The sequence below is a fragment of the Aethina tumida genome, chromosome 5 (genome assembly GCF_024364675.1).
Source record: "Aethina tumida isolate Nest 87 chromosome 5, icAetTumi1.1, whole genome shotgun sequence".
Classification (NCBI taxonomy): domain Eukaryota; kingdom Metazoa; phylum Arthropoda; class Insecta; order Coleoptera; family Nitidulidae; genus Aethina; species Aethina tumida.
Window position 1 is genome coordinate 10025893 of NC_065439.1, and position 16115 is coordinate 10042007.

General features: G+C 26.8%; 1 protein-coding gene across 1 annotated transcript; it reads right to left on the minus strand.

The window, feature by feature from the left end:
* Positions 1 to 3519: 3519 nt before the first annotated feature.
* Positions 3520 to 4831, minus strand: LOC126265586 (cAMP-dependent protein kinase type II regulatory subunit-like). Its single transcript, XM_049967497.1, has one exon. The coding sequence runs from the start codon at positions 4769 to 4771 to the stop codon at positions 3605 to 3607; it is 1167 nt and encodes a 388-aa protein (XP_049823454.1). The 5' UTR covers positions 4772 to 4831; the 3' UTR covers positions 3520 to 3604.
* Positions 4832 to 16115: the final 11284 nt, after the last annotated feature.

Consider the following 16115-nt stretch of genomic DNA (forward strand, 5'->3'; position numbering starts at 1 on the left):
TTATTAAAACTTTAAATTTTAAAATTTGAAAATTTAAATTTCAAAATTTAATAATTTAAATACTAAATTTTAAAAATTTAATTATTAAAACTTTAAATTTAAAAATTTAAAAATTTAAATACTAAATTTTAAAATTTTAATTATTAAAACTTTAAATTTTAAAACTTAAAAATTTAAATTTTAAAATTTAAAAATTTAAATACTAAATTTTAAAAATTTAATTATTAAAACTTTAAATTTTAAAATTTAAAAATTTAAATACTAAATTTTAAAAATTAAAATATTAAATTTTAAAAATTTAAATTTTAAATATTAAAAATTTAAATTATAAATTTTAAAAATTTAAATTTTAAATTTTAAAAATACAAATATTAAATTTTAAATATTTAAGTATTAACAATTTAAATTTTAAATACTAAATTTTGAAAACTTAAATATTAAAAATTTAGATATTAAAATATATATTATATATTATATATATATATATATATATATATATATATATATATATATATAAATTTAAATTTTTAATATTTTATATATATATATATATATATATATATATATATATATTTATATATATATATATATATATTTAAAAATTTAAATGCTAAATTTTAAAAATTTAAATATTAACAATTTAAATTTCAAATTTTATAAATTTAAATACTAAATTTTAAAAACTTAAATATTAAAAATTTTAATTTTAAAAATTTTTAAAATATAATATTCAATTTTTTAAAATTAAAGATTTAGATTTTTAATATGTAAATTTTTAAAATTTAATATTTAAATTTTTAAAATTTAATATTTAAATTTTTAATATCGAAATTTTTAAAATTTAATATTTAAATTTTTAAAATTTAAATTTATAATATCTAAGTTTTTAATATTTAATATTTAAATTTTTAAAATTAAAAATTTAAATTTTTAATATTTAAGTTTTTAAAATTTAATATTTAAATGTTGAAAATTTAAATTTTTAATATCTAAGTTTTTAAATTTTTAATTCTAAGTTTTCAAATTTAATATTTAAATTTAATATTTATTATTTAAATTTTTATAATACAAAATTATTAATATTTAAATTTTTAATATCTAAATTTTTAAAATTTAAAATTTTAATTTTTAAAATTTAAAATTTTAATTTTTAAATATTAAAAATTTAAATGTTTAAAATTTAAAATTTTAATTTTTAATATTTAAGTTTTTAAAATTTAATATCTAAATTTTTAAAATGCAAAATTTATATTTTTAATATTTAAATATTTAGAATTTAATATTTAAATTTTTTAAATTTAAATTTTTAATATCGAAATTTTTAAAATTTAATATTTAAATTTTTAAAATTTAAATTTATAATATCTGAGTTTTTAAAATTTAATATTTAAATTTTTAAAATACAAAATTTAAATTTTTAATATTTGAGTATTTAAAATTTAATATTAAAATTTTTAAAATTTAAAATTTAAATTTTAAATATTTAAGTTTTTAAAATTTAATATTTGAATTTTTAAAAATAAATAAATATTTAAGTACTTAAAATTTAACATTTAAATTTTTAAAATTTAATATTTAAATATTTAAAATTTAAATTTTTATATTTAAGTTTTTAAAATTTTATATATAAATTTTTAAAATTTAAAATTTAAATTTTTTATATCTAAATTTTTAAAATTTAATATTTAAATTTTTAAAATTTAAAATTTTAATTATTAAAATTTAAAATTTTAATTTTTAAAATTTAAAATTTTAATTTTTAAATATTAAAAATTTAAATGTTTAAAATTTAAAATTTAAATTTTTAATATTTAAGTTTTTAAAATTTAATATCTAAATTTTTAAAATGCAAAATTTATATTTTTAATATTTAAATATTTAGAATTTAATATTTAAATTTTTTAAATTTAAATTTTTAATATCGAAATTTTTAAAATTTAATATTTAAATTTTTAAAATTTAAATTTATAATATCTGAGTTTTTAAAATTTAATATTTAAATTTTTAAAATACAAAATTTAAATTTTTAATATTTGAGTATTTAAAATTTAATATTAAAATTTTTAAAATTTAAAATTTAAATTTTAAATATTTAAGTTTTTAAAATTTAATATTTGAATTTTTAAAAATAAATAAATATTTAAGTACTTAAAATTTAATATTTAAATTTTTAAAATTTAATATTTAAATATTTAAAATTTAAATTTTTATATTTAAGTTTTTAAAATTTTATATATAGATTTTTAAAATTTAAAATTTAAATTTTTTATATCTAAATTTTTAAAATTTAATATTTAAATTTTTAAAATTTAAAATTTTAATTATTAAAATTTAAAATTTTAATTTTTAAAATTTAAAATTTTAATTATTAAAATTTAAAATTTTAATTTTTAAAATTTAATATTTAAATTTTTAAAATTTAAAATTTAAATTTTAAATATTTAAGTTTTTAAAATTTAATATTTGAATTTTTAAAAATAAATAAATATTTAAGTACTTAAAATTTAATATTTAAATTTTTAAAATTTAAAATTTAAATTTTTAAAATTTAAAATTTTATTTATTAAAATTTAAAATTTTAATTTTTAAAATTTAATATTTAAATTTTTAAAATTTAAATTTTTAAAATCTAAATTTTTAAAATTTAATATTTAAATTTTTAAAATTTAAATTTTTAATATTTAAGTTCTTAAAATTTAATATTTAAATTTTTAAAATTTAAAATTTAAATTTTTAATATCTAAGTTTATAAAATTTAATATTTAAATTTTTAAAACACAAAATTAAAATTTTTAATATTTAAGCTTTTAAAATCTAATTTTTAATATCTAAATTTTTAAAATTTAATATTTAAATTTTTTAAAATTTAAAATTTAAATTTTTAATACCTATATTTTTAAAATTTAATATTTATATTTTTTAAATTTAAAATTTAAATTTTTAAAATTTAAATTTTTAATATTTAAGTTTTTAAAATTTAATATTTAAATTTTTAAAATTTAATATTTAAATTTTTAAAATTTAAAATTTTAAATTTTAAATTTTAAATTTTAAATGTTAAATTTTAAATTTTAAATTTTAAATTTTAAATTTAAAAAGTCTATACCTTGATTAACAACATAACAAAATATTAATGATTTTAATTAACAGAAATTATAATTTGTTTTGTGTCCAAATATTTTTTATATGATCTCTTAGTTGCCCTTCAGGCAATTCGTTCTACACTTAAATTCAATGTATATTTTTCAATACTCCTAAACTACTGGACTAAATTCAATGTTACGAGAACAAGTAGAAATAATTGTTTCTAAATATGTAAAATTAATTTGTATAATGCCTAAGTATATCAAAAATACTTATGTTAATCTTTTCTGACGTAATTCAAATTTTTTCGGTAATTAAAGGCTAAAGTTATCATTTTATACAAGTAATAGTATAGTAGTAATATACTATACTAAAAAGAATATATTTAACACATGACATTAATTTTTGTAATTAAACATCGTGATTCATTTTAAATATTTTTTAAATAGAGTATAATCATGTAATACAAAAATTTTATTTAGTATAATAAAAAAATTTTTAAACTTTTATATCGTTGTCTTCAACGGATATCTTTAATATTATGCTTTGATCCAAAAATTTTGAGCATTTGTTCTTCATAATCAGTTATGTTTCGTTTCATTATGTTCATGCAAGGTCCCAATAATCTTTCAAATGCTTCCACATCAAGAAAAGCTAATTTAACGTCACCATCACAAAAGGCTGAAGCTGCTCTATGTCTATGAGTAACCAATGCTAGCTCGCCAAAGTAACCTCCCTTTCCTATACGGTTAATTTCAACTTCCTTACCGCTATCATCCAAAATGCTGATTACCACTTCTCCATTCTCCACAAAATACATCCCGTCAGCTACATCTCCCTGTTTAATAATTATATCACCATCATTGAATGTTCTAGGTACAAGGGCATCTGCAAGGTTCATGCGTTCATACGACTGTAAAGTTTTGAGCATAGGTACACTCTCAATTAGAGACTCGTACATCTTTCTTTTTTTAAAAGCGGATTTAAGAAGTATACGACGAAATGTTTGACGATCCATTGCCCACAAAGAACCATGTGTGACTGCTTTAATAGTTGCAGCACGTGGCATGTTGTATAGAAGAGCAAGTTCACCAAAACTTCCACCATTGTCATAAGTATGTATGTGAACTGGTGTTTGAGATGTTTCACTGGCAACCATGGCATGAAATATTCCACTTTGAATAACATAAAAATTATCCCCATCATCGCCCTGTTTAATGACAAGTTCGTCTTGTTTAACTTTTCGTTCAAACATTGCATCAAGTACCTCGCTCATCTGTTCCTTATCAAGGGCCCGAAAGAGTAAAATATTGCGAACCGCTTCAGCCAGCCGTTGTCTTTGTTCATCTGATTTGGGGAATACCTCTCGTACTCCATCATCATCCTCATCGTCTTCCTCAGGATCGTAAGTCTCCGCAAACACCGACTTACGTCTCGTTGTTATACGTTCTACAGGAGGTTCTTCATCTACAGATATTGTTGACTCCTCAGGTGAAATAGATCCAGGTGTAGTTGGACCATAAATTAAAGCTGCAGTTCTAGACTCTCGAAGTCTACTAAAATAATCAGCAGCGTACACTATTACATCTCCTGGTTGTTCCAACAAATAGCTAATAGTAAACTCCAACAAAACTTCACGTAAGTCATTAGGAACTTGTATACGGTTACCAGCTTGATTGCGACTCATATTTTAGTCACTGTTAGGGGAATTTTCCGAAATGTACAACGATTATTTAATATTTGACACAAAAATCAAAATGTAGTTCACAGTGGTATTTACTTTTAACTGTTACTACTTGACTATAAATGTCAAAAAAAAGAATATATGTCAAAATTGAAGTTTTCAATTCGTTTAGTGAGTAATCGAAACACAGAACACTCAGATCTACAATATTACTCTTTAGACTACGTAACATACACTTAAACATGTAAGTAAGCAAACAAAATGAGGCGGGATGTCGATAAATTAAAATCTAGATTTATTTTTTTTTTCTTTTTGATAGTTGTATTTGGATAATTATTCTCAGTAGTGGCTACTCAGATGAGGCAAGTATAGTCCGTCACCTATCACAACCAAAATTTATTAAAAATTCCGTGCGTATAAACTCTAGAGGCATTTTAAACTGTGCCTTTAACGCGACTAAAGGTTTTATATCATTCAAGAGCGTTATACATTCTTCGTTCGTGCATGCTTGTTCGGCATCTGGGATTTCGATTAAATATTACATTATTTTCTTTTTATATAATTCTCTTTTGCAATAATTAGAGAATGCATGTTTAACCTATTTGTTCGAAGTGGTTCAAACAAACCATTGAGAAAAATGTGGTACAAATAACTTAAATACAAATTAGTGTTAGTTTAGTATATTTTAATGAATCTGATTTCAACAGATTTATATAAAGTACATCGAGGATGAATCGACATCCGTAACACCTCCTTCCTTAAGAAAGAGTGCCACGATTCCTTTTTGACTTTTGGACGATGCAGAAAATATTGGATCATTTTCTTTTCTTCAGCAAGATGTAGGTGAAATGTCCCAACTGATGTAGGTGACATCAGGGTGCAAATGAATTGACTGAATTGGCGATATATCGAACCCAGTTAAAATGTACTTGTTGAAAATTTTGAGTTTTACGGGAAGAAAATTATGAATGAGAAGAACTAAGGTGACGTCTTCTTCTGAATCGGTGCATCGGTGTAATGAAGTTATACATTCATTACACCGGAAAGTCTTTATTGGGGAGTATACGATTCTTCCATCTAACACATCGTATAGAATTTCGGACTCAGCTCTGGCAGATGGGCATCGATATGGATTGATTATCGAGCAATTGCTGAGTATTTTCTTCTGACAGAAAAAATAAATGTGATAAATTTATAGAGGGTGAATGATATTTTTTAATATTGTTGAAAAGTTTGATTCTATATTGTTCTAAATAAGAGTAATTAAGTGAACGTTTTTAGAGGAAATTGTGATCTATTTCAATTTTAAATTTATGTCCAAATAAATAAGATCGAAATAATTTTGTTAAAATTAAAATTGCTAGCAGTTCTTTTTCGATTGTCGGATAATTTCGTTCTGTAGAGTTGAGGATTCGGGAATAAAAAACAATGGATTTTGAATCTTCAGGGTAAATGTTCTGTTGAAGTCAGGTTATTGTACGATTGATTGGTGAATGGGTGATTAAATTTTTGCACTGTTCGAATTCTGAAATATACCTCGAATCGTGGAAATTAATTTTTTCTCCTTTTCTTGTAAAAAAATGACTATTTCTTTGATTGATTTTGGAATTGGAAAGGTAACATTGACAGCAATTTTCTTTGGATTTGGCTGAAGGACCTTGTCGATGATAATATGTCCTAAAAATTCAACTCTTTTGGTAAGGGACTCACTTTTATTAAGTTGTATTTTTAGATTTGCGGATTTCAAATATGAGAAAATTAATTTTAATTCATGCACATGCTCTTGAAGAGCCTTCCTGGGGATGGATTGGACTGACGGTGATAGACATTTTATTCGGTTGGAATGTCGTTATTATTGTAAGGGTATCCAAACTCCTTTTACAATGCCGGTGACTTCTATTACGGTGACTTTATGCAGTTGGTGTTGAGTGTTTTAAAGAAAGTATTATATTTATTTAAATCAATTGGGAGTATATTTAGTTTTAGTTTTAAATTTAGGTTAATTTATTGTGAGTTCAATTATCTTTTGTTCATATTATACATAAATAGCAAAAAAAAAAAAAAAATATTCATCAACAACTGAATCCCATACCGCATCAATTGGCTATACATCAGTCTCTTATATCGACATGAACTTCCACAATGTCATCCCTGTACAACCCCTACAAAACTATGATATCGGCGACATTCCCTACGACAAAACATTATTAAATTTGAACAATTTCAGACTCAACCATTTAAACCCAGAAAAAAGGGAAAAAATTACTAAACTATGTAATATTTTTCAGGATTTTTTATGATGAAAATCAATTACTTTCTGCCACCACAACAGTAAAACATAACATTCCTACAGCCGACGATATTCCAATTTACAACTAAATCTTTAGGCACCCTCCTAGAATCCAGAAATAAATTTCTTCCCAAATTCAAAAAATCCTCAATAATTCGTCCTTCTGTATCCCCATATTCCAGTCCAGTTTGGATTGTGTCGAAAAAATTAGACCATCGAAGACAAGTACCCATTACCCCCAATAGACAAAATCCTCGACAACTTAGGTAGATGCACATATTTTTCTTCATCATATATTGTTCAGAAATTATATTTTAATGATAAAATGTACAAAAAACCTTTCTTTAACCTTTCCAAGTTAATTAAACATTCTTTTTTCCACTTGTATGATTTTTGTTTAAATGTCAAATTTCAAATTCGTAAATATAAATTAACTTAAAAATTTAATTCCCCTAAAATTTCTTTTCTGATCACCGATCTGGACGTCGAGCTTCACCTTCCGCTCCACATATATGAAGACAACCAATTCTTTTAATCGGCAAATGGCAAAGATTAAAGCATATAGATGTTCGCTACAATTTTGTTAAAGTTTTGTTTGAGAAAGGGTTTATCAAATTGACATATGTATACACTAAAGATCAAATCGCGGATGTTCTTATAAAGCCTCTGTCCCAAGATGCATTTATCAAGCTTCGTGAAAAATTAGGGATTTCCGAAATTAAGTAAATTTTAGAAATTTATGTGTGTAACATTGTTTAACTATATTTATCATAAATCAATGTCAATTGAGGAGGAATGTTGAGATAGCAATTGCACATTGATATTTGGAACCACTCTATATCGAAGGCCGGGCGTAGCTTTTTTTCTCGCGTTTTTCGATTTTGACAATTATTATTGTGACACGTTTCGTGCCGCGTGTACATTTTGTAATAATATATAATAAACGATTAGTGTTTTTGTAACTTAGACTAATAATTATCATCACAGCCACACCTCTGTTTTCAAAACAATCGGAAAGCAAATCGTCCTATTTAAAATATATATTTACATTATTTAGATTAAACCGAATGAATCGAAACAGTCACTCGCAAAATTTTAACTTACTTCGCACTCTACAGGAGAAGTGATTTGAAACGAAATGGTGTCTGTTTCACTTTCGTCACCTATAATAATATATACAAATAATCAAACTAACACAGTATTTATTGGTTTGGTAGAATATTTGGTTACTTCTACACGAAAAATCGTTGTGTGTATTTAAATTTTCTATTTCGAAATGGAAAGTATTATGGAAGTGATTGAGAGTAGAAGAAACTCTACCCTCTACTTTCATAGAGAAACGGACTCACACTTTTTAAATATATGAGACAATAATAAAAAAGAGGCTCCCAAATTTCATAGAAAGTATTAATTTTATTTTATAAATGTTCAATGTGATCTTCCATATTTTTTAAAGAGAGTTCATTTTGTGTATTCATTCTTTCATATGATATGTTATGTTTAAAATATTTTTTTATTTTTATATATATTTTATATGCATGTTAGTTATAAGTGTTATTTTGCTTATTGTTGAATAGTTTTTAACTTGTTTTTGTTGAATGATTTATAATTTATTTATTGTTGAATGTTTTTTATTTTGTTGTTTGTACAATATTTTTTATTTTATAGCTTGGGGAATATTTTTTAATTTATTCTGGGAGAGAATTCAAACACTCTCATGAATTATATTAAAAATATACTTCCGTCCATTAGATTAAAATAGTAATTTATTCCCGTTTTCTTTCACTAATTCAAAAAGGTGCTTAATACAGTTCATGTTCGGGTTACAATGTAGACCGCCTCCACGTGGTGTAACCTGGGTAATTCTAAATAGTCTGCGGTTTATATTATTTATTTTATAATCGTATTAATTATTTATTGTAAAATATTTAGATGCATTATTTATATACCATATAGATATGTATATTTTAATTTGTTTCTTTTTAACATTAATATATAATAAAGTATATGTGAAATATTTAATTGTTTTATTTTCGAATACTATTCAAGGAACCTAACCTATAATCATTCGATATAAATTTTAAACAATAAGTTTCCCGCACTTTTTAACTCACAGATCAATGAAAAGATATCTGTAACCTATAAGAAATGGCAACACCGCGTTCAAAATGGCAACATCGCTGCATCCCGAAATTGTTCCCAGTAATGTTTCTTGTTGGTACTTCTTAGGTTTTCAGGGGGGGCAAGCGAATAGGAACGGAGGGGCAACAGCCGATGATAGACGTTCGGCATCGTCGAAAAGGCACGACCTTTATGTCTGGGGTTGTAGGGATTTTTAATGGTACAGGGAATATTTAGTCATTTTAGTTAGAGAAAATAATTTATTAGATTTTAGAATGGCGAAAATTCAGTAGTTTTTAGGTTAGAGAAGAGAGCGTGGTCGAGGAATGTTAGTATTTTGAGGCAGAATATTTCTGGTAAGAATCTTTTTATATACCAGTATACATAATTTAATTGTTTGTATTTGTTATTGTATATTATTTTACATAGTATATTAGAATTTTGTTTATTGAAATTGTTCAATCATTGAATTTAATGTAAAATTTTTCTTAATTCATTTTATTTTTGTTGGTTAGTTATTATTTTTCCCAAATTTCATAAAGTTCTTATACAGCAGTTGTAATAATTATATTACGGTTTTAGGTGACCTCTTGAAGAAATGTGTCTTTAAGTATCCCCAGGGTAAAAATGGAATTACTCATAGAAAACCTACATCATAGAAAACCTACATAGAAAACCTAAGAAGTACCAACTCAATGTTATAAACGAGAAACATAACTGGGCACGATTTCGGGATGTAGCCATGTTGCCATTTTGAATGCAATGTTGCCTTTTCTTACATATTAGACATTTTTTTGTTTATCTGTCACTTTTTTAGGGCGGGAAACCTTTCATTTAAAATTTTCAATTTCAAATGTGTATAGGTTAAATTTTTCCAAAGGTATATGAAAACAAAACAATTAAATATTTCACATAAACTTTATTATATATCAATAGTAAAAACAAAAAACATTAAAATATACTATATAACCAGATTTAAATCAGAATAAATGTTTTCTAATCTTAATTTAAGCTTTTAATTTTTAAATTTTAGAAATAGTATTTCGATGCATCTTATACAACAAAGAATTCTTCTCAACATTATTATTACTAATTGTAGTTTTAATACAGACGGAAGATACAGATTTACCATATGAATGATTTGAAAGAATAGGGCAAAAACTAGAACTAGGAATTTTGGATACTTGAACATTATTTTATACTAATAGAAGTAGAAAGAACTGTAAAAATGTGTAGTAGAACAGGAAAAAGACTTATTCTTAAAATTAAAATTTTTAACATTAATAAGATTTTTGTTAGAATATTTAGAATAACTACAATATTTACTATTATAACCAAAAACTAGAAATTGCTGAGAAAAATCCATTATAAAATTTATTATATTATATTAGTATTATATATATACCTGAAAGTATTTTTTGCACTGGGGATCCTTAAAGACACATCTCTTCAAGAGGCCATCTAACCTAAAACCGTAATGTAATTATTACAACTGCTGTATAAGAACTTTATGAAATTTAGCAAAAATAATAACTAACCATTGAAATAAACAACATTCTAACAAGCTATGTAAAATAATATACAATAACAAATACAAACAATTAAATTATGTATACTGGTATATAAAAAGATTCTTACCAGAAATATTCTCCCTCAAAATACTAACATTCCTCGACCACCCTCTCTTCTCTAACCTAAAAACTACTGAATTTTCGCCATTCTAAAATCTAATAAATTATTTTCTCTAACCAAAATGACTAAATATTCCCTGTACCATTAAAAATCCCTACAACCCCAGACATAAAGGTCGTGCCTTTTCGACGATTCCGAACGTCCATCATCGGCTGTTGCCCCTCCGTCCCTATTCGCTTGGCCCCATAAAATGAATTAATACAAATGAATCTGAACTTCAAATTCAATTAATGAAAATAAACGAACATATTAACTTTACGGTTTTATAAAATAACAAACACAAACAATTAAATTACGTAAGTTAGTTATATAAAAAGTTTCTTACCAGAAATATATTTTCTTAAAGTAAAAACATCATCTGACCGTCTTCTATAACCTAAAATCTATTAAGTTATAGCGTCCACGACATGGGGGGGCAAGTGAATAGGACCGAATGGAAACAGCCGAATGTTCCCGAAGTTACACTCGTTTTCTAAAATTGATATGTTGTTTATAATGTTGGTATGACAATTGGTAATGGCTATTTAACCAGATTTGTTCGTTAATTTTTTGACCAATAGCTACGCAGTATTTAAATATGGCGCGGGCTTCTGTCCGAAGACGCCGGGAGGATGGAAAAGAGCTAATGAATAAAATTGTTTAAAATTTTTGTTTTAGGTAAGTTATTTCTTATATTTCTTAATAAATTAAATCATACTTGGATCCTATGCTTTTTAATTCAATAATTTAGTACTTAAGATGTTTACTTTACATTACAATCATATTAGAAATAAAATAACCTCAAATTTGAATAAGATGCTTTATATATTAATATACTTTTTCTTATCTGTTGATTAAATTAATATTATTTTGTAGGTTAAATAGTCTGCCGGACCAATGATTTAACCAGAATAGACTCGGCACTTTTTAGGTATGTTAATCTTATTATATATTTTTTATAATGTATAATAAATAATTTGTAATAAAAATGTTTTAATTCCATAGCTTGTTTTATTTCTCACAATTCACTCAATAATATACCAATTAATTTAAATTTGAAACTATTCCCGCCAATTTTGTCAAATGTCAAATACAGAAAACTATAAAGGCGACATCTATTGACTAATTTAAACACTACAAATCAATTTATTGTCCAGTGTTGTTTCCCATTTTTAGTAAGAGGTTGGTACTTCTTGGGTGTTCTGTGGTCCACGACTCACTATTCTGAAATCTAGTAAATTATTTTCCCTAACTAAAGACACTAGATATTCCCTGCTCATCTCGACTATTTTGGGGATTTTCTGTTACCAATTTATAAAATCAAATATTAAAATCCCTAACTCATCCCGAGACAAAAAGGTCGTGCCTTTTCGGCGATTCCGAACGTCTATCATCGGCTGTTGCCCCTCCGTCCCTATTCGCTTGGCCCCCCCTGACCAACATAATAGAAAACCTAAGAAGTACCAACTCAATGTTATAAACGAGAAACATAACTGGGCTCAAGGATAAATGGCAGATTGCCAAATGTAACACGCGACGTTGCCATTTAATTTTATTACAGAAACCTTTTTTCATGTCATTCAAAAAGAACGGGAAATCTACGAGGGCGGCAAAACTTGTAATATTTAAATTTTACTAATATAGGTTAGGTTCAATTTATAATATATAAAAAAAAATGCTTATATATGTTAGCTTACGTCATCATCTTCACCGATGGACCGACGCGACGGGATCACATCTATTTAGACTATTTTGTTTTGTAAACAAATCTGAAGAATTTCTTTACATTTGATAATCGGGGCAGTTTTTAAGAAAGAACCAGGCAATTAAACTTTAGATGTCGAGGGTTAAAGTACGTTTGTTGTAATAAAGCGTATTATTGTGAATTTAGTGTTTTAATCAAACTATCTTCTCGTGAATTATTTCCGGAAGAAAGGACCTAAAAAGCATTTTTTTTGTCTGTGTTTCTTTGTGAACGAACAATGGCAGACAACAGTGAAAAACGCGATCGCGTGAACAATACCGAAAGTGCATCGGGTAGAGACAATAACATGGCGTTGTTATTCAAAATGCAGCAAGAAAGTAACAGTTTCCAAAAACAAATCATGGAAATTTTGTCGACAATGGCCAACACCCAAACTTCTCAAGCAACATTGCGGATGGCTGCACAGACGCAACCTGTTTCCACTTCAGTATCGGAAGGTGTAAGTGTGGCGGCGGCGCAGTTTCGACTTTCAAGTTTTGACCTAGATGTTACACCGTTTACTATGGTTGAGTGGATGGATGACGTTAGTAGGATCCAACAAGAATTGGAAATATCCGATACTCTTATTCTTTTAAAAGCTGGTCATGCTTTACGAAGCCGTGCAGCACGCTTTTATCAACATTGGAAACCTATTGTTAGAGATTGGGCTACTTTTCGACGAGATTTTAAAATTGCGTTTCCTGAATTAGGTTCTCCTGCTACTCGTATCAGAAATTGTTTAGCAATTAAGAGCTCAAGTTTTGATTCACTAGTAGAATACGGTAACGCCAAATTAACAGCAATTAGAAGATTTTATTCAGACTTTCCATGGAATGTCTTGTTGAATACGATATTCAAAACACCGAAGTGAAAAATCGAATCTCCTTTCAAGCTCCTACATGTGATTCTGAGCTATTAAAACAGTTGGCTACCTGTGATGCGAATAAATTGAACCATAGCTTTCGTGATCAGCGTTCGTTTCAAGGAAACTGCAGAAGATGTCAACACTATGGACATAAACCAGTGGATTACAGAAATCCGGAAAAAGTATAAAATATGTCGGAAAAGGTACTGCCGGGTCCTTCTGGAGTACACCAAAGAAATTTTTCTTCTGCAACAACACCTTAGCAAATAAGAAGTTTTGTAACATCTGTCGAATGAATGACCATTCAGAAGATACATGTTATAGTAAAAACAATGACATGAGGCATCAAAACGAGTGCTCCTGGCGAAAGTCTTAAACTTGCAAATTCAACCGGATTGCCAAATACTGTCTGGTGTAGGAAATTGTGTTATGAAGTCTCTGGGTCGCAGTAATGTTGTGTTGTGTAATGTTAAAACAACCAGGTATTAAAATTGAATTTAATACAAACAGTGTAGACATTGTATATGATAGGCAACGAATTTGTGCTATATACGCGTTTGATGAAAATGACTTAAATTTGTCAGGACTGGACGAGTGAGATATTAAGGAAATAAAAACAATAATACAAAATGGAATAAATCAAACACCGGCCGCAGTAACAACAAACAAGTTAAGGATAGCGTTACGTGATCTACAGCCAGTGGCCTATAAACCCCGTCATTTGTCATACGGCGAAAGATTACAAGTGAAGCAAATAATAAAAGAACAAATTCTGAGTGGAATAATAAGACAAAATGAATCTTCTTATGCAAGCCTAATAGTCCTTGTCAAAAAGAAATACGGAGACACAAGTTTATGTGTAGATTATCGTGACGTAAATAAAAAAGTATTACGTAATAATTATCCTCTACCACAGATACAAGATCAAATTGACGCCCTTGCCAAAGCTGTACATTTTTCTACTCTTGATATGAAATCGAGTTGAAATAGAAGAGAATTCAAAACATATAACTGCTTTTGTGACACCAGATGGACTTTACGAGTACAATCGAATGCCGGTTGGTTTTATAAACTCCCCATCGTGTTATCAAAGTGCCATCGATTGCGTTTGTTTACGTTGATGATGTTTTATGTCCCACTCGAACCACTCAAGGTCTTAAGAACTTAAGAAAGCTCATTGACTCCCTTTCGAAGGCCGGATTTGTTTTAAACCTAAAAAAATGTAACTTTTTCCAAACAATATTAGGTGGTGTGATCGAAAACGGTACGGTAAAACCTAATTCGCGAAAAGTTGACGCGCTCGCTCAAACATCGGCTCCTACAGATGTAAAAGGTGTTCGTCAATGATTAGGACTGGCTGGATACTTTAGACGTTTCATGAATAACTTGCAACTTTGACAGCACCGATATCTGCACTGTTACGTAAGGGAAAGACTTTTGAGTGGACAAGTGAATGTGAAAATGTGCGATTAGATTTAGTGAAACGATTGACTTCTTATCCGATTTTGAACATTTTTGATCCGGAACTGACTACCGAACTACATAGAGACGCGAGTTCGCTTGAATTGGGTGCTATACGTATGCAAAAAGACTCAAATAATGTGCTTCATCCAGTGGCGTATTATTCTAGGCGTACAACTGATTGTGAATCGCGATATTATTCTTATGATTTGGAAACTCTAGCGATAGTGGAAGCCACTCAGTATTTTCGCACATATCTATATGGTATAAAGTTTACAATCTATAGAGACTGTAATTCTGTAAGGGCTACAGCACTCAAAAAGAAACTACTGCCTCGCATTGCAAAATGATGGATAAAATTGCAGGACTTTTATTTTGATATAGAATATAGATCAGGCCATAAAATGGCACATGTCGACTATTTAAGTCGAAATGCAGCATCTCCGACAAAACGAATTTTAGCAGCACAAATTATTGCTGACAAACCAAAGACACTTTGTGAATATCCATCAGAGGATGTGTTTTGTCAGACAATAATAAACAAAACGCATCATGAGATGGGATATATAGTGAAAGACAATTTAGTGTTTTTACCATGTTCAAATGATGGACGCGAACGTTGTTTCGTACTTGTAGCAGCTCGACTAGAGATAATGAAACTGTATCAGGATGACTCATCTCATGTTGGTGCTGATAAAATGTTATTGAAATTACGAGAGGACTTAATATGACCACGTATGGGTAAAACAGTACGCAAATATGTTGCAAATTGTAGATCGTGTGTGTTGGGAAAACGGAGTGGATTGCGTCAACAGAAAACGAAACCTTCAAGTAAAATGGATACGTGGCATATTGACCTTTGGTCAAATCTAATAAATGCACTCAAATTTTAGTGGTTATAGACGTTTTTACTAAATTAGTGCGATTTTGTCCTATTAGATAAAAAAATGCTGAATGTACCATAATGGCATTAGATGCATTATTTATGGAATAATAGCTGATCGGGGAACAACATTTGTAGCGAGTAAATTTCGAGAATTTTTCAATGATAACTCTGTTGAGCTACACCTAATTGCAACAGGAGTTCCTAGAGGTAATGGACAATTGGAAAGCGTTATGAGAAGTTTGTTTAATGCGATGCGTGCTGTATTGAATGAAAAAGACGAGAATAAATGGACAAAAGTGTCACCTGATA